We start from the raw sequence: 25,436 nt of genomic DNA, 5'->3' as shown, positions 1-25,436 counted from the left end.
AATAATTCCTTTCCAAACTGTAGTGCCGTGCTGATGAAAAACGACAGGGCCAAAGTGACTCAGGCGAGTGTTGTGGCCTATAATCCTCTTGTTTTTGAATCTGCCTTATATAATTAAAGAAATTATTTGAGGATTAGATAAATAATTAATTAATTATAAAAAATGATACAACGCCTAAATAATTCAAGATATCAAACCTGTTTTACGTTTTGTTTTTTCCGTTTGAATTTTTCCCAATGTTTTCCCCCCTTTTTACTAACTTGAAAGGAACATAACACTAAATCAATGTTCATACTAGTACGAATTCTTATTTCGCTAATATTTGATTGACAACTGTTTTTTTTTTTTTTTTAATTTTGTGGAAATACAATGACGTCAATCATCCATGTCTTCAACCTTCACCTGCACTTTCAACTAAAATCTCCAAGTCAAAAGAAAAAAAAGTTTTTACCAATAAATAGGTATAAATAAATATTTCTTTAGTTTTTAAAAATTCTTTGGAAAAACCAGATATATGTAGTTAAATGCACAAGAATCATTGAGAGTTAGATGATTCACAATGAAGCAGGTTCTATTGTTGCTTTGTGTTGTTTTAGTTGCATTCACGGTAATAGGAATTACTGACGCAGGTAGGTCGAATATATTAAATATCAGGAAAACTGGAAAAATGAATTCTCAAATCAATGTTTTGGTAGATGTGTGTATTATGTTATGAGTGGACCATATTTTTTCTCTCTCATTTTGATGGATGCAAAGCACACGTGAAAATATTTCTTGAAAATCCTGTCCTACTCATAAATAAAATTCACACATAGTCACAAAACATTGAATTTTCTTTTCCTCTCTTATTTTTTTTCTTATTTTTTATAAATAAATTTTCTTTGGTTTTCTTTCCCTCTAAATGTATTTACTGTCTCTTGATCGAAATTCAAAACAGGATTAAGTTGTGAACCGAGATCTGTTAGAACAATTATATATGTAAAAGGATTGTACAAGTAAGTTTATTCATGTAATTCTAAGACATGAAATGAACTTTTTTTTATGTGAAAATGTGTTTTTGATAGACAGTAGTAGCTCAAATTGTTACTACTTCATTCACAGTGTTAAAATACATAAGCAAAATTTTGTTTAATGGATAAATCAGCAAGTGTTTCAATGTTGCAAATTAAATTTTACACACTTTTGAAAACTTTAAATTGACAGCGTAAGCTTTATTATTTGCACAAATTAAGGTATGTAAAATTTAATTGATTTCAAGTCGGAAGTAATGAAATTAACTGAATACAGACGGTGTAACAAAACTGCAATATTTTCAAACACGAAACTTGTTACAAAAATTCCGTAAAGGATTTCATGTTTCGATGGACAATTTTTTTTTCAAACACAATATGATTTTTTCCTCTAGTCGTACAGTGTAATTAAAGAAAAAATGAAAATTTAAAAAAAAAATCATCAGATCTCATTTCACAGCAGAAATTAATCAGTGTTTAGATTTCACAGTTCCTTCCATATCCCAGCAAAATAAAGTTCTGTACCTTTTGGTAATTTGATTTATCTAATAGAAAAAAATGCTGTCGTTAGTGTGTTGGAGGGTCATGAGTGATCGGTCATTCATAGCAGTCTGACAGAAAATATTCATAAATATGAATAAAATCCTTATTTATTATGCTTGTGAAGTGTATTAGGTCGTATTCATGATTTTGTTTTCTGAAATTAAGGTAAGTTAAAACATACATGTATGTTGGAAACTTAAATCGCATTGTCCAAATAGACAAAATTATATCGCTGTCTTTTGTACTCGTTTATATCGTTACTAAGGTTTTAGTTTAGAATAGTACTGCTTGATGAGAAAAATTGAATAAAAAGGCGTTATCTAAATCCATGATTTTTGTTTTTGTTTTAGTGCCTGCGTTTCTTCCTCCATGTTGTGAATGCTTTAGGCCTCCATGTGACCTCTGCCTTCCCCCTGACCATCCAATCTGTGAGCCATGGGGCTAATGAACAGGTATCAAATCGTCAAGTAGATTATAATCTCTAATAACTATATACATGTATACTATTTATTACTCACTTATTTCGGTTAAATTTAGGTAGGATACATGTAATTGATTACTATCAATAATGTTTACGAAACATTGTAAACGTATGACGTGATTATAATTATTTAAAGTGCTTTTGCACGTTTCAATTTATCTTAATTTTATATACATAGGGAAAAAGCATGCCTAAAGACGAGAAGATGAAAGACAGCAAAGTTGGAAATTTTTCCTAATTGAAATAAATTTCAAATGTGCAAATATAATTTTTTTTTTATTTTAGCAGACACATTCCATTTTCAAAAAAAAAAAAAAAAAAAAAAAAAAAAAAATTCATAACGTGACAGTATTTAACTTCTTTCTTCAGAAGTTACTTGGGATTACAGCACATTGTTTTTAAATAGAGGTATGGTTTCAATAAAGGGCCACGTCTCCTTTGGACTGAGACCAAGCTTAAATTTTTGAAAGCCTGTCCCTTAACAACTATTCATCTAAGACAATGAAAAACTCAGATGACTGTTAAGGCCCTTGGGCCTTTTGTTTTTCAAACTGTAAATACGTGTACTCGGATACGGAAGGGACTAAAACTGGGTATCAAATTAATGGAATAAAATCTTAAGAATATTCTTTTCTACCAAAATAACAGGGTCATGTAAATTATATAATTTATTATAATTGTTCCCTATTTAAATGAATTCAAATATTGTTTAATACATGTACCCTTCTCTTTGGAATAAAGAGGGGTGCCTTGACGGGTCAAATTTTTTCATGGAATTTTGTTAAAACCGTCTTTAGAACAACAGGGCTGATAAGACTCAGGTGAGATTTATGAAAAACATGGAGATAACGAACAGTATTCAAGCTAAATTTAAAGTCCATTAAAAAGTACAAAATTAGAGCTAGGCAAACACGGATCTTCAAAACATCAGAGGTGGGATAGGTGTCACAGAGGAGTGGGCATCCTCTGCCGACCGGTCACATCCGCCGTGTGCTCCTTGTCATGATCGAAAAATAATGGAAAAATCCGTCGACATTTCAGTATGTATATAATTGACTACCAATTAGTATGAAAAAAACGTCAGTCAGCATTTGACTTAATGAAAAAATGAGGTCATTGTATTGACCATAGTACTTACGAAATGATTACTTTAAACAAGACTGCTGATATTCTTGTTTCAACAACTTGTTTGTCAATAATTTAACTTATTTTAGAAATAGTTCATACGTAGAACATGTTCTTGCGTATCATATCAACTGAGATACATATATAATTCCGTATGCAGGTGATGAAGGTATATTGCTGCATAAGCAAGGAAAGTTGACGATAGAAAAGTTTAAAGTCATCACGTTTATCATAGAGCTTGGTTGTTAGATTACCATTAACGTCTTTTTCAAGTAAAATATCCAAATATGAAACAGATTTGTCAGATTCTGTGGTATCTTTTACCTCAAGCTCACCAGGATATATCGTATCGACATAAGAATGAAAATTACAATTGTAAATTGACAATACGTCGTCGATTTATCTAAATGTCGAGTTGAAGGTCACAGCAATTGTTTTTTCTTTTCACTCACAAAATTTTGCACAAATTCTGCTTCATTTGAATGCAAAAACAGGTCTTCTAATTACGGGGCGGAAGAAAATGATTTGACAGAAGCTCCATGTTAATGAAGAACAGCAGGACCAATTGACCCAGGCGAGTGGTGTGGCCAATAAACCTCTAGTTTTAGTATCCTTTGTCCTTATATAATTTAATCAGTTGAAGATGAAATAAATGAATAATTAATTACAAAAATGATACGACAAATAATGAATTCAAGATATCAAATGTGTTTGAGATTTTGTTTTTCCATTTAGATTTTTCCAAATATCCCCCCCCCCTTTTTACCAAGTGTGAAAGGAACATAATAGTAATTTATTTTGTTACTAGTACTGTTTTTTAAATATATGCAAAACGGGGGAAAACATTATACTGATATGAATCATCCGCATATTCAATCTTCGCCAGCACGCTAAACTTTAAACGAAAATTTTCTAAGCCACTCTAAACACGTTTTACCAATAAAAGTAAATAAACGTTTCTTTGTTTTTGATTTTTATTCTATTTCAATTCTCCAGTATGTTTTCTAAAAACCCAGATAAATGCAATTAAATGCACCAGAAACGATAATCATTAAGTTAACTAACTATGAGGCTGATTCTACTGTTGCTTTGTGTTGCTCTTGTTGCATTCGCTGTAATAGTAATAACTGACGCAGGTACGTCAAATTTATTAAATATCATAAAAATTGGAAAATGAATAAGAGATTTTTTTTTTTATTTAGATGTGTATATTATTTTATGAAGGGGATATATTTTTAAATGACTGCAAAATACTCCTGAAAGTATTTTTTCATATTAAAAAAAGTCCTGTCCTACTCAAAAAATAAATAAATAATAGATTGATTGATTGATTGTATACTGTTTAACGTCCCTCCCCAGAATATTTCACTGATATGGAGACGTCACCATTGCCGGTGAAGGGCTGCAAATTTAGGCCTATGCTCGGCTCTTACGGCCTTTGAGCAGGGAGGGATCTTTATCGTGCCACACCTGCTGTGTCTCATCCGAAGGACCGCCCCATTTAGTCGCCTTTTACGACAAGCAAGGGGGTACTGAGGACCTATTCTAACCCGGATCCTCACGGGATTAAATAATAGATAATAGATAAAATTCATATTCAGCCACAAAACTTTGAGTTTTCTTCTTTTATTTTTGTCTTATTATTATTATTTTTATAAAGAAATTTCCTTTGCTTTTCTTTTTACATGAATCTGCCCTCTCCTGATCAAAATTTTACACAACAATTAGTTCTGAAGATAAAGTAATTATATATGTACTGTCTATGGAGATAAAATGACTAAAAAGGTGTTATCAAATCAATGTAATTTATTTTAGTACCTACGAGTATTCCACATTGTTGTGTGTGTATTGCCCCTCCATGTGACATGTGCCTTCCCCCAGGCCATCCATTATGCTATTATGGATAGGGCTCCCGATCAGGCAACAAATCGTCAAATATTCTCTAATATCTATAATTTCATTTTATACTGAAATGCCCAAAATATGACAATTTCAGGAAAGATATATCAAAAACTATTATGCATGTAGTCCAAGTATTTACAAACTAATACAATATTATTGTCAAGCTTACATACAAAGGAAAGGATGACTGCACTTAAGGATATGCGAAAATTGCGTCAAAATAAACTTTCAAAACAGACATTTTTCTTTCAATTACAGAAATTATCAACATCTAATCTACAACTTTACTTAAATACAATAAATAAAAGTATGTATTTACAATGTACGAATCTGTTTTCTGAGGTTGGGGTCAACACCATTTCTTCAATCTCCGTACGATAATGAGGACGCCCACTTTTTTAAATGACTTTATACATAGTCAGCGCATGTTTGTCTATTGTTCTCCTTTTAACAGTAGTTGTATATTTGCATAAGTAATGTTGTGTTAAAAGGAGATTAATAGACAAACATGCGCTCATGGTTAAAAAGAGGAAAAAACTGCTTCTTTTTACACTCGCTCTCTCTCTGTTGTAACCAAGGGCTGTGACACGTTGAATATTATAATTCACCACGTGATATCTTTCCTCAGGTAATTTTGTGAATACTAAATTCCGTCATGTGACTTATTGATAGCTTGTTTTGTGATAACTAGAACAGTGTTCGAACACGTTGAATAGTCAGTCATCGATTTTAAATATTCTTTAATTATATGAATGGGCTCATGCGTTTTAAACCTTTGTAAATACTGTACTTGTGCCATACAGAATAAATAGCAAGATGGAAAATTACGGAAGCCCATTTAGGACCTATCAAAAATATTTTTTGAATTCGATGTAACGAATTGTAGAATTTATTATAACGAATTTAATTCGTTATAACAGTTTCTTTCAATTCGTTATAATGAATTTAATCTGTTATAACAAATTTGGTTAATTCATTTAAACGAATTACAAAATGTGTTAAAAACAAATTGAATTCGTGATAACAAATTCTAAAGTTTGTCATAACAAATTAAATTCGTTTAAACAAATTCTTAAATTTGTTATAACGAATTAAATTCGTTTAATCAAATTCAACAATCATGGTCTATAGAAAAATATATATGAATTCGATATAACGATTTGTCGAATTCGATTTAACGAATTTAATTTGTTATAACGAATTAAAGAATTCATTTAAACGAATTCAATTCGTTATAACAAATTTTAGAATTCGTTAAAACAAGTGTAATTCTTATTAACAAATTTTTGAATTTGTTATAACGATTTCAACAAATTTGTTATAACAGATTTGATTCATTATAACAAATTCAAAGAAATTGTAATACCGGTAACTAATTAAATTCGTTATAACAAATTCAACAATTCGTTATATCGAATTCAAAAATATTTTTTGATATGTCCTAAATGGGCTTCTGTAGAAAATAGAGATCTCGTATTTTTTAAATAATACGATTAGATCCATTCTTACGATGTTAGCTCCTCCTCTCATACATACATAATGTTTAATCAAGGACAGGTAAGTGTAAATTCTCTGTATTCGGAAAACCGTGAGGACAAAAAACATGAAATTAATTATTGTATTACAGTCTAAAATTATTTTAAACATTTAAATTAGGTGTCAAATGGACATATGTATAAAAGTGAAATTAAGCTAACATTTAAAAGCAACAGAAGCGATCGAAAAAGACCCAAAACACAGCGTTAAGTGCAGTCATCCTTTATAATCTTGGAAAACATATATGTAATAAAAATATGTTTTGCATTGTTGGATTTATAAATGATTCATTCATTTACTTAATATGATGTATTATTAATTTTGTTCATGTTAATAATTCTTCTATTGTGAACTGTATGTATAAATTTTTATACGTAAGAGATTTTATGTCTCTTGATTTTAAAATCTTAAATCTGAAATAATTCCGGGTATTACTTCTATAAAGTAAGGTATATGTAATTGCTTTTTACCATCGTAAACGTATTGCGTGTTTTCTATTGAAAATGCTTTTGGTCGCTTTAAGTTATCTAATTTTTTATATATACAGGGAAAAGACAGAACAGAAGATGAAAAAATGAAAGACAACAAGTTTGGAAATTACTCCAAATTGAAATAAATAATTTCAAATATGATTTTTTTATTTGTTATATATTTTAGTAAACATTTTCCATATTTAAAGAAATACTTAACGTGACCGTGTTTAACTTCTTATTCTTTAAACATGAATTCTTATAATTATTTGAGAGAGAGAGAGAGAGAGAGAGAGAGAGAGAGAGAGAGAGAGAGAGAGAGAGAGAGAGAGAGAGAGAGAGAGAGAGGAGAGAGAAATTTAAAATAATAAATTAAACATCTTGATCTTTAAATATTTCAACATTGTTAAATGAAACAAAAAAGTGCATTCTTAAGAACTAGGTTCAAATCACAGCACATTTTATTTACATAAGAATTTTTTTCAATAAAGGGCCACACCTTCTTGGGCCTAAGAACAAGTCTTCATTTTTTTTATGCTTTTTTCCACTTTTGACCATTCATCTACGATAATGAAAATTCCAGCTGAGAATTGAAGCCCTCAAATGGACCTTTTTTCTTTTGTCAAACTGTGGATACTATGATAGGGAAGGGGGATAAATAAGGGTTCAAATGCAATAATGTTTATGAAAAAAATATTCTTTTCTACCAGAATAGCAAAGTCATGTTACTTGTATTTTAATTCTTATATCGATATGATATATCCCGGTGAGATTGAAATAAAAAATACAACAGAGTCTGAAATTAACATAACATCTTTCTCAAATTTAGTTTACTTGGGAAAGATGTTCAAGACAATTTAACAAACAAGCTTTATGATAAACATTATGACTTCAACTTTTCAACTTCCCCTACTTATGCAGCAATAACAGTATACCTTCATCACCTGCATACGGGGTTTATATATCTCATTTGATTTGATACGCAATAGAATGCTCTACGTATGAACAATTTTTAAGACGAGGAAAATTATTGACGAACAAGTTGATGAAACAAGAATCTTGTTTAAAGTAATCATTTGTAAGTTCTATTATTGATACAATGACCTATTACTGATTGTTAGGCCATTATGACAAGGAGTGGGTGTGACTGGTCAGCAAGGAATGCTCACTCCTCCTTAGCACCTGCTCCCACCTCTGATACTAGTATTTTGATGTATCAGAGATCCATGTTTGCTTTGCTCCAAAATTTGTTTTGTTTAATGGACTTTTGAGTTCGAATACTGTTTGCCATCTCTATTTATTTCATTGTGACAAGAAAGACAAATTTGAAATCCCCAGCTCGACCCATTCAAAAGTTTTTGCCAAGGATAAAATTTGATAATTTTTTTTTTCAAAAGTTGGACAAACTCAAAGGTCATCGTAAAAAGGACATATATGTTGGTGTCTAAAGAAATCTCTTTTCACCAAAAAATATTCATATGAGATATGAAAGTCATAGCTTCAATCATTCAAATCCTATAGACAAGGTTAAAGTGTTTGCAAACAAGCAGAGAACAGATGGACGGACAAGGCAAAACTACCGACTCTTTCATTAGGGGGCATAAAAATATTTTTGGTAAATTATTGCAACCTTATCTTTATTTAAAAATGAATTTAAAAGTGTTAAAAGTTTTTTTTAGATTCCAATATAAATGCAACCGACATTAACTTCCAGATATTTGGCTCTTCCCGAGCAATTGTCCACAAATAAATTGTTAGTTGCTTCAAGCTGACAACTCTCCCGGTTATCACAAAGTCTTCTGACGATGTCCACGGTGCTCGACGACAGACAGATAAAATCATTTAACCCTGGTCCGGGACAGATTCTGGGATGCTGTCTACCATAGTTGGCGGAAAATACTGTTAAAACTGCTCCTCGTGTGCAAAAAAGGTTCAAGGTACCGTCCTCACAAACATAAAAACGTTCTCCTCCTGGCAAACAAAGTACATCATGAATAGTATGATAATATTACAAAGTGTTACATGTCCATCATATCATGTTCTTGTGTATACAGCGCTTTAATTCATTTTTAATAATTCAATACTCAAAAGTAATCATTTATGGCCTGTTTTTCAATTCGGACAAACTGATTTTTAATTTCATTATGGAGAAAAAAGTGCACTCTGATATCCCATAACCCTCCTCCCATAGAATTGTGGTATAATTGTTCTAGAGAGCAGTTTATTTAAACAGTAAGCGAAAACAGCTCAGATACAACATAAAATGTAATGAGGTAACATAAAATGATGTAGCATAAAAATGTTATTTGAACTTTTTAAATTATAGTAACAATTATCCAGAATAGTTTGTTGAATTGGAAGAGGGGCTTAACTCACGCTTTGAATCCGCTACAAATTTCAATATTTCTTGGCAAGAGAATACCTTCTTCTAACTTTTAATTTCTTTAAAAGAATTGTACTTGGGAAGCTATGTTTCTTTCTTGTGTGTCTTACCTGTTTGTGGAATTTCACATTCGTAGTCCACATCCAGATATTTATAAGTATCAGGACATGGGTCCCCGAAGATACTATCTGACGCTGAGATAAAGCACTGATTCTGACCCTGACAGGTGCGCCTTACTTCCCGGTAAGCCGTATTAGATAAGCATGGCAGATTCTGTGAGTTTCCGGCGAAACAAACGTAGGGATTGGTCCTGCCGTAGTTAGCGTAGGTAATGTTGATGGACTGGCCCCGGGGACAGGAAAGGGAGAGGGTCTGTCCCTCACATGCTATCTCATTAATAGCTGTCACTTTACAAGAAAAATAAATATATTGAAACAAAAATAGAAACAGTGAAAAGGGGAAAAAATGAAAATATAATAATTTTACGAGTTGTACTTAACCCATCGTCAAAAACCATAACCAAGTTTACGATCCTCTCCCAGTATTTAGCGGACTCCGGACCGTCGCTTGAGACGACATACTTTACCAAAAATCTTCAGAATCAAAAAAGGGCGGGAGGAACATTTCTTTAAATACTAACTGACGTTTTCCATACAAATTGTTAGACCAATATTTACACACGGGATTTTCGACGGATTTTTTCGTTATTTCCTGATCTTGACATGGAGCACACAACGGGTGTGACTGGTCGGTAGGCGATGCTCATGCCCCATGACATCTGATCCACCTCTGATGTCATAGAGGTTCAAGTCTGCTTTGCTCCATTTTTGTAATGTTTAATGGACTTTTAAACTTGAATACTGTTCATTACCCCCACATATTTTAATCGAATAGAAACTGAAGAAATATGTAATACTACGACGCAGTGGTTAGAGCGTCTGTTCTAGAGATGCGAAGTACGGAATTGATCCTTATGTCGCGGGATTGAATCCCACTGTGGGACATGAAGACCAGTCCCTCGGATGAGACCGTATAAACCGAGGTCTCGTGTCACAATACATGTAAGTGTTGGCACAAAAAAGGTCCCTCGTTGCTCAACAGCCCTGTATGCTAAACATAGGACAAAATTTGCAGCTCCCCACCGGCAAGAGGTAGCGTCTCCAAAAAATTCTCAAAAGGGACGTTTAACAACAAACAAAGAAATAAAGCATATAAAGTTGCAGTTTAAATAAAACAATTTTGTGCTTTTGAGTATACAACTGTACTTGTCGTATAAGTACTTTTACATATTCACGATAATTTTCATTTCTTTAACAAAATTACATTTTTATTGTAAATTGTCATTTTCTAGACCTCATTTATCTTACGAATTTAATATATACAGTTTTCTCTCATGGTAAAATTATTTTGAAGTTAACCTACTTTTATCATTGTAATGCACGGTACCTACCTTTTGTATACCCAAACAGGAAAACTAATCCAAGTGCCTTATTTATCATTTTTTTTCTTTTCTTCCGATACTTATTATGGTTTGAACTAATTCTTAATATTTCCATCAATTTATATTTCCAAACTTGCATCAAAAAGACAGGTAATTGAATGTAAAATAAGTGAACAGTAAAATATCTTTGTAATAACTTGTTAACATGATAAAACAGATGCAAACACCAAATTATCATCCTGAGGTTCTTGAGTACAGTCGATGTTAGATCGAACTCTTAGCAATATATCGATGTTTAATTGATCTTTCTATACAAATCAGATTAATCATGTACAAGGAAAAACAGTAAAGACTGTCGATAGAAGGGAAGAAACATCTTAAAGAATATGTTCACAGCAAACTTATTTCAAGAGGCCAATGGCTGAATGTCTGTTGGCAATTACGCAATTTATTAAAATCATCCCCACCAAAAGCACAGACTGAACTGAATTTGGAAATTGATTTTCGAATCGATTTCTCTTGATCCATTATCTAAAAGCGAAGAAAATAATTTCATTTAAACTTTGTGTCATGTTGTAAGTTTTGAATCTTAAACAAAATAACATCATGTATATATTGTATTCACTGCCAACCGGCTAATTCAGAAAGTTTACAAAATGACAGTTAAAGACAAAATGATATTTACAACATAACACCCATTTTACCTATTTCATTTCAAAAACCATTCCTTATATAAACATTTAAATAAATGAAACATTCTCATGTTTCCATAATGCACTCTATTTTGTAAGTGGTATAAAATTGCGATTCATAAATTTATTAATCATACTTTTCCAGACAATAATTATGTAACTTTACTTATATGTAACATTATTGTATCTTGAAATCATACATTGTTAACGTGACTGTCATTCTAGATTTTGGAACTTGCTGTCCACATTTGATTTTACAATGTCGTTAACATATATACATACATTTAGTTTGACCATTTTCAGGATCAAGATGTCTTTTTGGATATAAGAGTTCCAGACAAGTGCTGCATACTCCAGTAGAGGTCTGGTTAGTATTATATATCTCTTTATGGAAAACGAACTGTTGTTTTGGGAGAGAAAGCATGCTCTCTTAAAATTCTCTAAATTTCATTATCGCTCTTACCTTCAGATTCTTGCCATTTGTAAAATCTGTTTTTTTCTAATGAATAAGTATCTTAAGCTCTGGTGTCATCCATGATAGACATTCTTTAGTTTGAGTTTCCTTAATGGGTATACTTTGCGTAATGCTGTCTTTAAGAGCTATAATAATACTTGATCATTTAATATTTTTCCTGAGATGGCCTGTTTTGATAAATTGCAATTGTGCAACATATAACGATTTTTTTTTCATGTGTTGAAAGACTGTTGAGCCTGTGAATTATATACAGAAATGTGAAAATCAATTGAATATTAGATTGAATATATAATTTTCAAATTAGAATATAAAAAGGAAGCGGCAATGGACAACCAATTGATATAGTCGTACATTGAATCAAAGGATTAAATCAAAACTCTGAATACAAAGATATCAATTCTTCTAAAACAAATTCTACAAGCTAAGGGTATTCTATCACTGACTATGAAAAATTTATTATTATGCTTTCATTCTCAGGAAGTGTGGTTTTAAATTCAGTTTAATCACATCTGTATTGAAATATGTAAGGAATGAAACCACAAAGAGTATTTTATTAGTAAGTTTATTAGTTTTGAACGGAAAACATAATAAAGTTTATACATGTGCATGTTAGTGTAAATCCTTTTTCGAACAATTCTTTTAAGAACAACTTGGTAACATCCACATAAATGAAATAATATTTTGGTAATGATCAAAACTTTAACTTTCACAATCATGCTTTATGACAATGGATGGCGTATACAAATGACGTGTACTGTAAAATTACATATTTTCGACGGGTCAAATTTTCGTGGTTTGGGGAAAAATATATTGGTTCATGAGGATTTCATTTCATGGTTGAAGAATTTTTCAGTAGTGATATAGGTGATTGATTGATTGAACGTTGTTTTACGTCCTATCCGAGAATTTTTCGTTCACGTAGAGACGTCACTGTATACCAGTGAAGTACTTCAAATTTTGACATTTTCTCTGCACTCAGGGCCATTGAGCAGTTAGGGATCTTTATCATGCCAACGCCTGCCTGGACACAGGGCCTCTGTTTTTAAGGTCTCATCCAAAGGACCCGCAACTTTCACTTCAAAGTGAATAATTTCATTAAAATAAACAATGGGTTAAAAATATTCCTTGTTGGAACTGCGAACTGTACGTACACATGTACATGTACTGGGTATTATGCTATCATTTTCGTAGAAAGAAAACAAGTCATAATATATTTGCTAAAAGGGATCAGAATTATGGTACATTTTTCTACAAAAATACAAACTTTTACTCAATTTCTCCAAAACAGTTTGGAGAAGTTGAGTGATCTATTATTGCGGTTGGACGTGGCTTATCGTTTATTTGACTGTGTTATAATTTACTGTTGCTATATTATCCGGGTAGTTTTATGACTTATTTAAACAGCGTTAACTTGATAGTAGGGTTTTAGTGCATTGAGGAAGATCAACAATGAGGAACTACAGATGGTATTTTCTAGGGATTTGTTATTTAATTCATTTCTCAAGTAAGTTTAACATCTTTTTCTCTTTTATTAGGAGTTTGAATAAGACTTATTATGTACAATCTCAAAAAAGTTTTAAAGAATATTATAAATACTTGTATTTCTTGAAAAGTTTTACTGTTATTAAAAATGTGTAAACGATTATTTAGCTTCAAGTTCATATCTTTAATCAGGTTTTAATAATATTATTCAGAGAAAGTAAAATGAAAAAAAAAATTAGAAAAGGTTTATCTATATTACTGAGTATGTATTTTCTCATCATCCAAAAAAGATTTTCCTCAGATTGTGTCTGTCTTTCTACGTTATACAAAGAATTCATTCTTATTCATTCAAATCGCTGAAAATTTTTTTTTATTCTTGTATTTCAAATAGACTTACTGTTGAAATATTTTTGTTCATGGTGGACCAATGCTTCTTTTTTTTTTTTTTTTTTTTTTTTTTAAATATAATTACAACTATTGCAAAGGAACTACACACTGTCATTTATGTTTATCTATATATACAACACATAAAAGGGCAAACATCGTAGGTCGTAAACTGTGAAGGTTGCCCATATAAACGTCCACCCTCATGTTTATCTTGGTAACGTATTGCAAACATTTACAACCTCTTACACCATTGAAGGTATCTTTTTATCTGGTAAAATTTTAATAAAGTTCTTGATTATTTAGTTTTACTTTGATCAAAGGTAGTGGCTTTAAATTCTGTGATAAAGTTTGGGTGACATTATATTTTGATAATTTAAACCAAACATTGATTATATCTTGTATCTTAGTTTATTCGAGAGCATCAGGATCCGTTTCTCCTATAGCAGTCTCGACGCATTTGTTAGTGTTGCAAACTACAAAATTTATATCATCTCCCATAATCAATATACACAATCTTTTATACAGGAGGATTGCACTTAACGCTGTGTTTTTGGTCTTTTTCTTTTGTTCTTCCTGTTTTGAACGCTTATTTTCACACATTTCGAAAATCCTGAAGTGCAGTCATCATATCCCTTAATATCAGTTGTAAAAAATATTTTCCACTTAATTTTTTATGCTTAACAAACAAGCATTGTTTCAATATTGCTAGTAAATGATGAATAAATGTATGAGTAAAAAAGGGGGAATCATAAGGCAATTATTTTAAATGATGAAATGTCATAAAATTAAGATGATGACATTAACTTTTCAATTGTCAACCTCCATGAATTATGCAGCAATTAACCCTCCTGACTCGCATCTTGGGCTTATATTTCTCGGTTGATTTGATATGCAATAACATGCTCTACGTATGAACAATTTCTAATACGAGAAGTATGCGAGAAAAAAAATAAGTTGTTAAAACAAGAAAATCAAGTCTCCTTTAAAATAGTCATTTCGTAGATTCTATGGTCGATATAATAACTTTGTAAGCAAATACAATATATCATTAGTTCAAATGATAACTGACGTTTTTATTGTTAGGTCATTCTTTACACACAGATTTTTTAAGTTTGAGCGGTCGACAGGGAATGTTCATTCCTCCATGGCACCTGATCCCACCTCAAATTTTTAGAGGTCCGTGTTTGCTCTGCTCCAATTTGTCTTGTTTAAATGTACTTTTCATTTAGAATACTGTTCATTATCAATATATTTTCATGGAACTCAAAACAAAAAAGAATACTTCAAAAACTACAGTATTTATGTTTTTTAATGAAAATTGATGATACTGGTTGTCCTCCTTACCACTGTTTATAATTTAAATATAAGTAATGAATATTGTATCTTACATATCATTACTAGTTTTTTGGTTTAAGTAATCAACTAACCTAATTGTGATTCTGATTTTTTTTTATTCTTTAAAACAGGTTTCATGCTTTGCAGTACTAAATTCGTTATTGTTTTATTTACAAGTTAGGAAGGAAGACTCACCACTAAAAATCTATGGTTTCTTTACACTTCTTATGATTATCTCAGAGAACTACTGACCTCAAAGCATGGTTTCGTGCACTTTTGCTGGATTTGTATTTTATTGATACAAAGTCTAAATACCTTATACACACTCAGTCTGCAATACGACCAAACAACCATGCAACTTATAATTTTTTACATTACATGAGTGTTTCTTATATGTATAGACGTTGTTCCCTCTTTAACATTATTTCAATTCTTCGGTTTTAGCTGATACAGTATTTTATGTTTTTTATAAGACTAGACAAACTTCAACTCACTCTTATGTATAAAAAAAAACCCAAAAAAACAAAAAAAAAAACATGATTTGGTTTTAACTTCAAACTGGTAATTGCCTGTGTATGTTAAAAAAACTAAACTATATTTTGATCTTTTTCCAACGATTGTGATTTCTAATCAAAAAAATCTGAAAGATGTCGAATAATATCCTTTTACTCCAAACTGTAAACTCAAAACCTAACCCTATATGTTGATTTTTTTCCTATAGAGTAGTGCCTGTCAAATTTAATAGAAAATGTATTTTTTGATTCTAAAGAAAAAAAATTGTTTCGTAATAATTGCGACACAACGAAAAAGAAATAGTTAAGATCTAAACATAATGGGAGGATATAATATAATTATGTATGTTAATATATATTTTTAACAGATGCTCTTTATTGCCACCAATGCGGCGACGGTAAAAGTAATGGAAGTTGTCAGGAAGATTTAGAAGGGATGATGCAGGACCATGTTAAACACAAAAAAACCCGCAATAGCACAGATTTTAAATATCGGAAATCTTGTAAAACTACTGAACAATTCTGCATGATTGAAAGGATTGAAATCAACGGTACAGCATTTTTTGTAATTTTTATTGTATTTTAAGCTGACCAGAAAATGATTGTAATGAATTAAGGGCATCATTAAAAATTATATCATGAACTTCGTATCATAACAAAATGAATACAATTATATTAAAGATAATGAGCAATGATATATAGGTATGAAATGTGTATTTATTACAGGAGTGGTAGTGGCTTATATTCGGGATTGTTCTGATGGTGTGAATTTTTCGATCAATGCAAGCCGATTTCTGAACCTCGAAGCGGAGAAAAATTCGACCACGTGCTCCTACGTGGAAGGGAAATTTTTCGCGTGTCTGTCACTGTGTAAGACAGATCTATGTAACGGACCACAAGGCACGTCCTCCAGTCTGAGGGTTATGACGATGTGGTGGTCGATTATCATAGCATCTATAGTACTAAACCTCCAAACCGTCCTTTAAATACTGTATTTTCACATATTTTCATGGGTGCAAATTTTCGGGGTTTGAGAGAGAATTATTGATAATTGGGTATTTGATTTCTTGGCTGGAGAAGTGTTGCGTAATAATGCATATTAAATCTTACATTTTGTGGTGGTCATGAATTCGAAGGTTTCGAATCTCCATACTTCGAAAACAACGAAAATCAAACCCCACGAAAATGAGTGATTTCACAGTAAGCATTAGAAAAAAGAAATTATATTGTTTGGAAATGAGAAGAGAGAGCAAGAGAGAGAGAGAGAGATTCTCTTCCAAATAAATCAAAACATTTATAATTAACCATTTCAAAGTGTTTAAAAAACTGTAATATAGTCATTTTGATTTTCAAAAGGATCCAATAGGAAATAAAATATCATGAAATCTTTTCATACACCCAATAATGATTTTAAAAGTCATGACACAAATTGTTGGCATGTATATTTTTTCCAAGAGTTAATTTTCTTTTTAATTACATTGTGTACAACTTTATTGAAGGAGAAAGAGCGAATAATACATTCTTTTATTAAGAGTCAGTCCGCGAGAAAACCATGCAGAACTGTCCAAATCGAAGGTTGTCATATCTTAATGAAATTTGGTGGGTAGTTTGACTTTATAATATGTTATTCAAAAATGGCCAAAAAAATTCCCATCATTCAACATGGCAGCCGTAGGCAGCGCCAACTCCTTTTTGCACATTTAAGTACAAGATTTGTGCACTTAAAAAATTCAAGAAAAATGGTAAAATTCACATTTAATTTATTTTACTCAAAATTAAACTTGCATTTCCATTAAGGTATTTTTAAGTAACATAAGACTATGTTCTTTCAAAATTGACATTTATCATAATCAAATATGCAATATATCAAAGAGCAGACAACTCTTGAAAATTGGCATGATGCCAATTTTCAAGAATTGCCAAAAGCATTACAAATTTAATGCCCCAAATCTTCCAAGACCAATCTTTGAAATTAATTTTTTTGATTTTATTGTACAAATATAACTCTAAACATTATCTTTGCAAAATATTGAGCTTGGGATATAATAAATAATTGAGATATGGGGATTTACATATTGCCAATTTTTGAAAAAATTGCTCAAACTCAAATGGGTTACAAAGTCAAATATAGTACTTAAAATTATAAACAATTTATGTTAGATATTGAAACATGTAACAATTTTCTTTGAAATAATAATTAAGATTGAAAAATATTAAAATTTAAAAATTAAATTAAACTAAATTGTCAGAAATTACCCCTAATATGAGGATTAGCATTTTGCCAATTGTTTAGAAATGAAAAAAAGCTTACTTGCAATTTTTAAACAATCATATGAATATTCATGTTCCTTACATTTTGTATTCAGTAAGTTAGTATCTTTTTAATTAATAAAAGGGAAATTACAAGTATTTAAATTCAAACGGACTCTCAGTATCATTCATATAAATTTTGAGACTTGAACATATAAAATTTGAGCCTTCACTAAGTTGTTTGCTTTCTGCCAATTTTAAATTGGTACAATCTTTTAAAAATACTAACAGGAGATGTTATACAAAATACTCCATAAAGGAGTTTAAGAAAATGAAAGATGCTGGAGTTTACTCTTATTCCACTTCCCGAATAAAACAATTGTCTTCTTTTTTCGCTTGGCAAATATTCTTTTCAGGTAAGTTTAATTTACCCCCCCCCCCCTTCAAAATCGTTTCTACGTCACTGCTATGACTGCGATTTTCGTGAATAAGAGATTTTATGAACACGAATAAATCAACTTGAATTAAATAATGGGGGATTGAATTTATGAAATATATATTGTTTATAAATTTGTGTATTTGAAGTGATTTAATCTAAAATAAAAAATATAATACGTTTTTCCGTTCCGTTCTCCGTTCCTCGTTTTAGCAACACCCCTCCAGAACCCTTATAATTTTTCATTATTTTTATCCATTTCAATATTAGTATGTAAATTGTAGGGAGGTTGGGGTGAAACGATTGGGTACTAGATACACTCGTATATTTAATATCCTGACCTTAATCGACTGACACGCCCCCTCCCCCAACTGTTTTCAGTGGATACATGTACATATAAGTGATATAACATTTTAAAAAAAACAATTTATCTCTTTCTGCAATGGTATTAATAATACCTTTATGGTTATTCAGAAAAAAGTATCAAATATTAATTTACAAAGCCTTATACAATTTTATTAATAACGTTTTGAAAATAATTTCGACAAAATTTGATAAGCCCCCCCCCCCCCCCCCAGTTTGAATGAATATGAATCCAGTCTTTTATCATGTTTATCATGTTTATAGCCGGTTTTAAATTTTTACCACTTTGTACTGCAAACTGGCAAAGTTTTGGCTGCAGTAACGACTCATATTTTCTTGGGGGGGGGGGGTAGTGCCCTCCCCTGAATAATTTTGCCAATATTTAACGAGGATGGTCCTATATCGGTGGGGTACCTAAATCGGTGGCATCTCCTTTTGAGCTGATGATTTTTAATAAGAGATCAGTGCCGTATATTCCTTTCTGCTAATGTGTAGGCTTGTGTGAAGCCACATATTGAACCTGAGCTGCAAAGCTTTGGTAGACAAGGGGCTTCCTCTCGATAGGTATTGGGGGGGGGGGGTCAAAGGGACCACTTTTGCAAACTCAGACATCTGCAATTTTAATTTGACCAGTGAAAATAATATTGTACTTATATTACAGTTTATATCGTGATGTGAAGACCACTTAACAAAACTGAGAACTTATCCTTTTATTTGATATCCGCTTAGAAAATATGGAAACTTCCTTACTAAATAATCAACAATTTATATCGTGATGTGAAGACCACTTAACAAAACTGAGAACTTATCCTTTTACTTGATACCCGCTTAGAAAATATGGAAACTTCCTTACTAAATAATCAAAATTCGATCAAAATGTTGACTAAGAAATATAATGCAAGTTATCAATTTCGTTTCCTGCACATATTATGGGATCCTGTTGCTTTTGATTAAATTTTCTGATACAGACTTGATATTAATAACACTTGAACTTTGGCTTAAAAAAATGTCAAGCTAAGGAATACTTTTGTCCTTAAATATAAAGCAAAACTGTAAACATAATCGGTTAGGCATAAAAGTGCGGATTGCAAAGAATACTTTTTTTTCATTTCCAACAAAATAAATTAATAGGTACGATTTATTATCAACTCCCCGCCCCTTTATTCAACCAAAGTTTTACTCTTGAGGAAATGATGTGTAGGCTACAGCCTTTTTGCCTATATGGAATATACGCCACTGGAGATCTGACTTTATCAATATATGAATGTTATGTAACACAGTAGTTTAAAGTACATGTATGTAATGTAAAATTAACAATATTCCTAGGAATGACGGTGTTTGGTTAACTCAAAAACACACTAAATTTATGAAACGTAAACAATTTACATGTAGATTGAAATTACCAATTTTTTTTCATTTGTTGAGAGTATGCAATCGAATACCTGACAGGTTTGTATTCTACTATTCTTTATCATATTTTCTCAACTGATGACAAAACAAGTTGCTGAGACACTAAGAAAACTACGTTCGTTTATATTGAAAATATATGATTTTAGTTAGTCAGTCCTCCATGATTTTCCCCCTCGCTTATTTCATTATTACATGTTTCATATGTGTTTTTCTTTTTTCGTTTCTTTTTCATATTCTAATTATGTATATCATATATTTGTACCTCTGACCTAAATTTATAATAAATATGTTGTAAATATTCTTCATTGTCCTCATGTACCTGAAATGGTTTGAGTGAATAAAATGATCTTGAACTTGAACGGGGGCCAGGTGCCTTAAACAAAATATCAAATGTATATTTTGATTAAAATATTCTGTTATTATTTGATTAAATTTCCTATTCAAATGTACTTCTTAGGAAAAATTTTGTAACTGTTAATTACCATGAAATACATGTAGATTCCCCGAGGACAGAACCCTATAGAAAGCATAGCTACTACATGTATATGACCCAAATAAAAAAAAAAAAACATCTGATGGCCTTTCAATTTTTTTTTTTTACTTTCTATGGAATTCTTGGTAGTTGATAATGTAGAATTGTAGGTTGTGCCCCCTCCCCCACACTGAAATTGCTTCCTATGGGCCTGTTTTGTTTATTCAAGCTAAGTTGTTGTTTCTTTCTTACATTCAAATATCTTAAAATAAGTTTTCCCTCTTTCATAGTGCAATAATGCTCCACAAAAACTCCCTAGGTAAAGAAAAAATAATCATACATGACTTTCTTCTTTCCATATTGACATACCTGTCACTTTTTACCCAATAATACTAAAGAGTTCCAGCAAGGGGAGATAACAATTTAACTTCAGCAAATTGGTAACAAGGGGCTAAAATAAGCAAAAGAAAGTTATATGAAGTATCCAAATCAGTTATTCCTCTTTTAAAAAATATATTAGATTAAGAATCTTCTATTTTTCATTTAAATATCATAGAAATAATCCAAAAATATGGTAAAAGACTGTTATTTAAAATATGTGAAATTGTAGCCAAATATGGTATTTCAAAGTTAATTTAAAACATGTAGATATTATTTCCCAAGCTCAATATTTTAATACAAAGTAGACCTTAGATCATTCTTAAAGTAACAATTAATTTAATTTAATTTCAACCTTGGTCTTGAGAGAAACGAGCATCTAAAAATGGCTAAAAAATCATACTCATTTATTTAGGATCTATAAATAGATGTGTAAAAAATAAAATATTCATTTGAATTCAGTTTTTCCTCATTAATTGTGTTAATTGGACCATGACTTTGAAAATAAAACAAAATTTGAAAATAAACTGATTACAAAAGGTAACTTTTTGACTTGATCAATTTGTATACATTTTCCATTGAATTTTGTGTGATTTTCGACAAATATGCAAATGAGCTGTTACTAAAAATAGGTGCAGGGTTCAACATTTTTTTGTGAATATTCTGACTTCTACCTTTATGTAGAAAATTTTAAGCCACTAAAAACTCCCAAGTTGCAACCTTCCATTTGGACGATTTTTTGAATTTTGCATGGTTTTCTCGCGGACTGGCTCTTACGGACGCGATTGCACGGCGTCACGTGATCACGTCATATGGTGAGTAAAAAAAGAATGTTTGCTGTAACTATTTCCGGAATAAGGAGCGTCATATGTTTGCGCTTGACAAAAGGGATTTATTTTTTTAAAGTAGAGAAAGTATAAGATATTAAAGATTGTTACGATGCACTGAGAGTGTTGGTGAGCGTTGATCATATTTTTTATCTTCGTGCATGTTTTACGATTTGACACGTCTATCTATTGTTTATCTCTGAACATTGAAATCTATTTCATTAAAAATAAATTTGATTTATATCTTGAGGTTTATATCTTCATTTTAAAATTAGAATTTTATTTAAGATTGTTGTTTATCATAGGATCCACATCTATGTATAGATAATTTCCAATAAGAGATTCAGACGGCGTGATTTACTAGATACACATATGTATAAATATTGATGAACGAAGGCGATTTTGATAAACGTATTACGGCGAAGACCACTTATGCCTAGAAGACATATCTTTTTAAAAAAATATCGCAGAGGATTTTGTTTTCTCCTATAAGATCTTTAGCATTTTCAGCAGTAACATCGACCGCGTAAACATTCAATCATCGTCGCACATATATATTGTAAACGATTGTTGTAAAATGTTTTATGCGTCGTATTGAAACACAACACACTTCTGAAAGAATACCAGGGAAGATGTGAACATAAATAAATAAAAGAAACATGTGAACTCATCATGCTTATGGGAATACATTTGAAAACTGTTTGTTTTTTTAATCACATGGACATGAACATAGATGTTTCACTCCAGCATATATCATAAAGCGACGGAAAGTTATTTCAATCAATGATTATTTTTGAATCAAAACAGTAGATCTATAGTTTTGACGTCAATTGTATCATTATGAAGTCACAATGGAGATAGCGCTCATCCATGTACAGGAGAAAATGAAGTGTACTTACTTGAAAAGAATCGGAAGGAAAACTATTTGTAAATGACTAAATGTGAATATTTAGAACAACCAGAATTACTATAATTTGGCCAGTAAGATTATTTATGGATGAATACATTTATTTAAAAAATATATATATATAATGCAGTTACAAGTTTTAGAAAATAACCTCTATTCATTCAATGTGTTTAAATGTCTGAACCCCACCCCCCACCCCGATTCCAGGTCACTAAGAAGAAACATCGCTGAGTGTTCAAAGCATGAAGAATGAGGCCTTTGAGGACTGTGCACTGGTTTATAATATATTATTTATTTATATTGATTATAGTAACAAAATGAATGTTTTGGAAATGAAAAACTGAGTTTGAAAAAAAAATAAAAGTTATTTTCGTGACCACTGTCGGTGATAAGTAAATCATTGTGCTTCACATATACATGTAAAATGAGCATCAGCTGCCAGATTTTCAGAGAAAAAGTATTTATTTATCTATACATATGGCCTTTATTGTCTTTAAACAGATTATGCATATTTAAGGTCCAACAACAAACCATCATATGAAAATCTGTGAAATCTTTTAATATTCTAGGAGGGGGGGGGGGTACTGAAATGCGTGTACCTTCAAAATTAATCTGATTACCTTACTTCATATTTTAACCATAAGTCACTTATAATGACTAGTACAGCATATATAAGTTTTGGGAAAATTCATTGGGTAATTTTTTGTCTAGACGTTAAAAACTGCTATTGAGGTGAAAATATTACTGCAAATTTACAATTAATACTTCCCCAAAAAACAATGGCATTACTACATTTATCAATAGTTTCCGAAACAATTTTTATTTTCAATAAAAGTAAAGCATATTATTAAATATCTGCAAAAAAATATTTAATTTGCTTCAATTTTGTTGCATGTATGGCATTATAAAACATTCACCTCATAAATATCAAAAGATTAAAAAATGGTGGTTACCATGGCAACCATAACTTCCTTATAAGCCTGATGACCATGCTGGATACTTTGATATAATGGTATTATTGACATTAGGAACGTTATATGTAAAAATGAGAAAAATTAATTGGGCAGAATTTTTTCACGGACCCGTGCAATCCTTTCCTTAAAATGTTTTTCTTTTCTTTTTTTTTACATAAGTACTATATATTATTAAACGATATATTTTTTAAAGTTTCATCATCATTGTTGAACTCATAGTTTATCTACATCTATTCTTGGCACTCAGGGCCATTGGGTAGTTAATTTTTTTTTTTTTATTGTGCCGACGCCTACAGTGACACGGAGCCTCTGAGATTAAACATCTATCATTTGAAAGTCCCATGATTTGCGCTTGGAGTACCAAGCGCAGCGAACGCGCATCGAACCCGGGCCTCCCGTTCACAAAGCATAAAAAGGGAGTAGATAATGAGCAGTAGTTGGTCTTCATAAAATTGACAACCATTACAAATATGTGAAAAGGGTGTAAAATACGGACCCTGGAAATTACAGAAGTGGAATCAAGAGAAAGAAGAAGTAAGATACCCCTGTTGAAAAGTCACACTCGATAAATGGTAATCTGACAACAAAGCTTTGTGATAAACGTAATGACTTTAATATTTCAATCGTCAATTTCCATTACTTATGCAGCAATATACCTTTATTCCCTGCATAATAGGTTTATTTGATAGGTAATAGCATACTCTACATTTGAACAATATCTTAAACGAGGTAAATTATTGACAGACAAGTTGATGAAACAAGAATATCACCAGTCGTACGTTAACGTATACATTTCGTGACTTCTATGGCTTGTACAATGACCTTGTCAGCAGGTACAATCTATCATTTAGTCAAATGATGACTGATGTTTATAACACTAATTTTTAGACTATTATTTAAATTCTGGGTTGTCGACGGATTTTCCCGTAATTTCCCGATCGTTGCGGGGAGTACACAGGGGATAATCATTCCTCGAAGGCCCCTGATCCCGCCTCTGATATCTTAGATGTCCGTGTCTGCTCTGCTCCTGGTTTGTATTCTTTGAATAAACTTTTGGGTTTGAATACTGTTCATAAACTCCACGTTTTTCTTGTAATAAACGCTGAAATGTGATTTTAAAGAATTCCATTGTTGGAAAATGAGTTGAATGTGAGTATTAGTTGGATTACCAGACGTAGAATTAATACTTCTTAAAAGAGTTATAATAATTGGACCAACAAATGAAAAACTGATAGATATAAACAGTGCTCGATCTAAAAAAAAATCTATAAATAATACAAATCTGATAAAATTGGGTAAAACACGGACCCCTTGACATTCCAGAGGTGGGATCAAGTAAGAAGTAGGAGTAAACATCCCCAGTCGACTGGTCACACCCGCCGTGAACCATACGTATTTAACAAACAAATAAACAAAGGCATTTTTGTTACAAGCCTTCTCTGCTGGACCCTTACCTTTTATTCATGTAATATTTTTGATTTTTTTAATCTGCATTGTGATCAATCAGACATTGCGTTATATATATCAGGAAGTTAGTGAAATCATGCCATGTGGACGTTCTTTAAATTCTTAAAATGTATCACGCTGCAGATCTTACATTGATGAGTAATTTTGTAAAAGTGGATTTCATTCCAAAATAAATGAA

General features: G+C 31.2%; 2 protein-coding genes and 1 long non-coding RNA gene across 3 annotated transcripts; 2 read left to right on the top strand and 1 right to left on the bottom strand.

Moving 5' to 3' along the window:
* Positions 1-523: 523 nt before the first annotated feature.
* Positions 524-2,294, top strand: LOC134231302 (uncharacterized). Its single transcript, XR_009984535.1, has 3 exons — positions 524-629; positions 1,904-2,005; positions 2,213-2,294. It is a non-coding gene; the product is annotated as an uncharacterized LOC134231302 (long non-coding RNA).
* Positions 2,295-8,687: 6,393 nt separating this feature from the next.
* LOC134231301 (L-rhamnose-binding lectin CSL3-like) lies at positions 8,688-11,977 on the bottom strand. The gene is made up of 4 exons (XM_062713239.1): positions 11,866-11,977; positions 10,901-11,370; positions 9,561-9,857; positions 8,688-9,038 (listed from the first exon to the last, which is right to left on the bottom strand). Exons 2-4 carry the CDS (start codon positions 11,127-11,129, stop codon positions 8,743-8,745), a joined length of 822 nt encoding a protein of 273 aa, XP_062569223.1. The 5' UTR covers positions 11,130-11,370; positions 11,866-11,977; the 3' UTR covers positions 8,688-8,742.
* Positions 11,978-13,273: 1,296 nt separating this feature from the next.
* LOC134231299 (uncharacterized) lies at positions 13,274-16,859 on the top strand. The gene is made up of 3 exons (XM_062713238.1): positions 13,274-13,562; positions 16,143-16,325; positions 16,501-16,859. The coding sequence occupies exons 1-3, from the start codon at positions 13,508-13,510 to the stop codon at positions 16,758-16,760; spliced, it is 498 nt and encodes a 165-aa protein (XP_062569222.1). The 5' UTR covers positions 13,274-13,507; the 3' UTR covers positions 16,761-16,859.
* Positions 16,860-25,436: the final 8,577 nt, after the last annotated feature.

The sequence above is a fragment of the Saccostrea cucullata genome, unplaced genomic scaffold (genome assembly GCF_032062105.1).
Source record: "Saccostrea cucullata isolate Sc308-1 unplaced genomic scaffold, CSIRO_AGI_Scuc_v1 ctg462, whole genome shotgun sequence".
Classification (NCBI taxonomy): Eukaryota; Metazoa; Mollusca; class Bivalvia; order Ostreida; family Ostreidae; genus Saccostrea; species Saccostrea cuccullata.
Note: the sequence above shows the minus strand (reverse complement) of the source record. Positions and strands in the feature narration are given on the sequence as shown.

Bases quoted from the DNA above. Each gene is read 5' to 3' on its own strand.
- LOC134231301 (XM_062713239.1), bottom strand. From the start codon at position 11,129: ATGATAATTTGGTGTTTGCATCTGTTTTATCATGTTAACAAGTTATTA. The intron at 9,858-10,900 runs GTAGGTACCGTG...TTTCTTGTAAAG, and splicing joins CCTGTTTGGGTATACAAAAG to TGACAGCTATTAATGAGATA. The intron at 9,039-9,560 runs GTAAGACACACA...TTTGTTTGCCAG, and splicing joins ATGTGAAATTCCACAAACAG to GAGGAGAACGTTTTTATGTT.
- LOC134231299 (XM_062713238.1), top strand. From the start codon at position 13,508: ATGAGGAACTACAGATGGTATTTTCTAGGGATTTGTTATTTAATTCAT. The intron at 13,563-16,142 runs GTAAGTTTAACA...TATTTTTAACAG, and splicing joins TTATTTAATTCATTTCTCAA to ATGCTCTTTATTGCCACCAA. The intron at 16,326-16,500 runs GTACAGCATTTT...TATTTATTACAG, and splicing joins TGAAAGGATTGAAATCAACG to GAGTGGTAGTGGCTTATATT.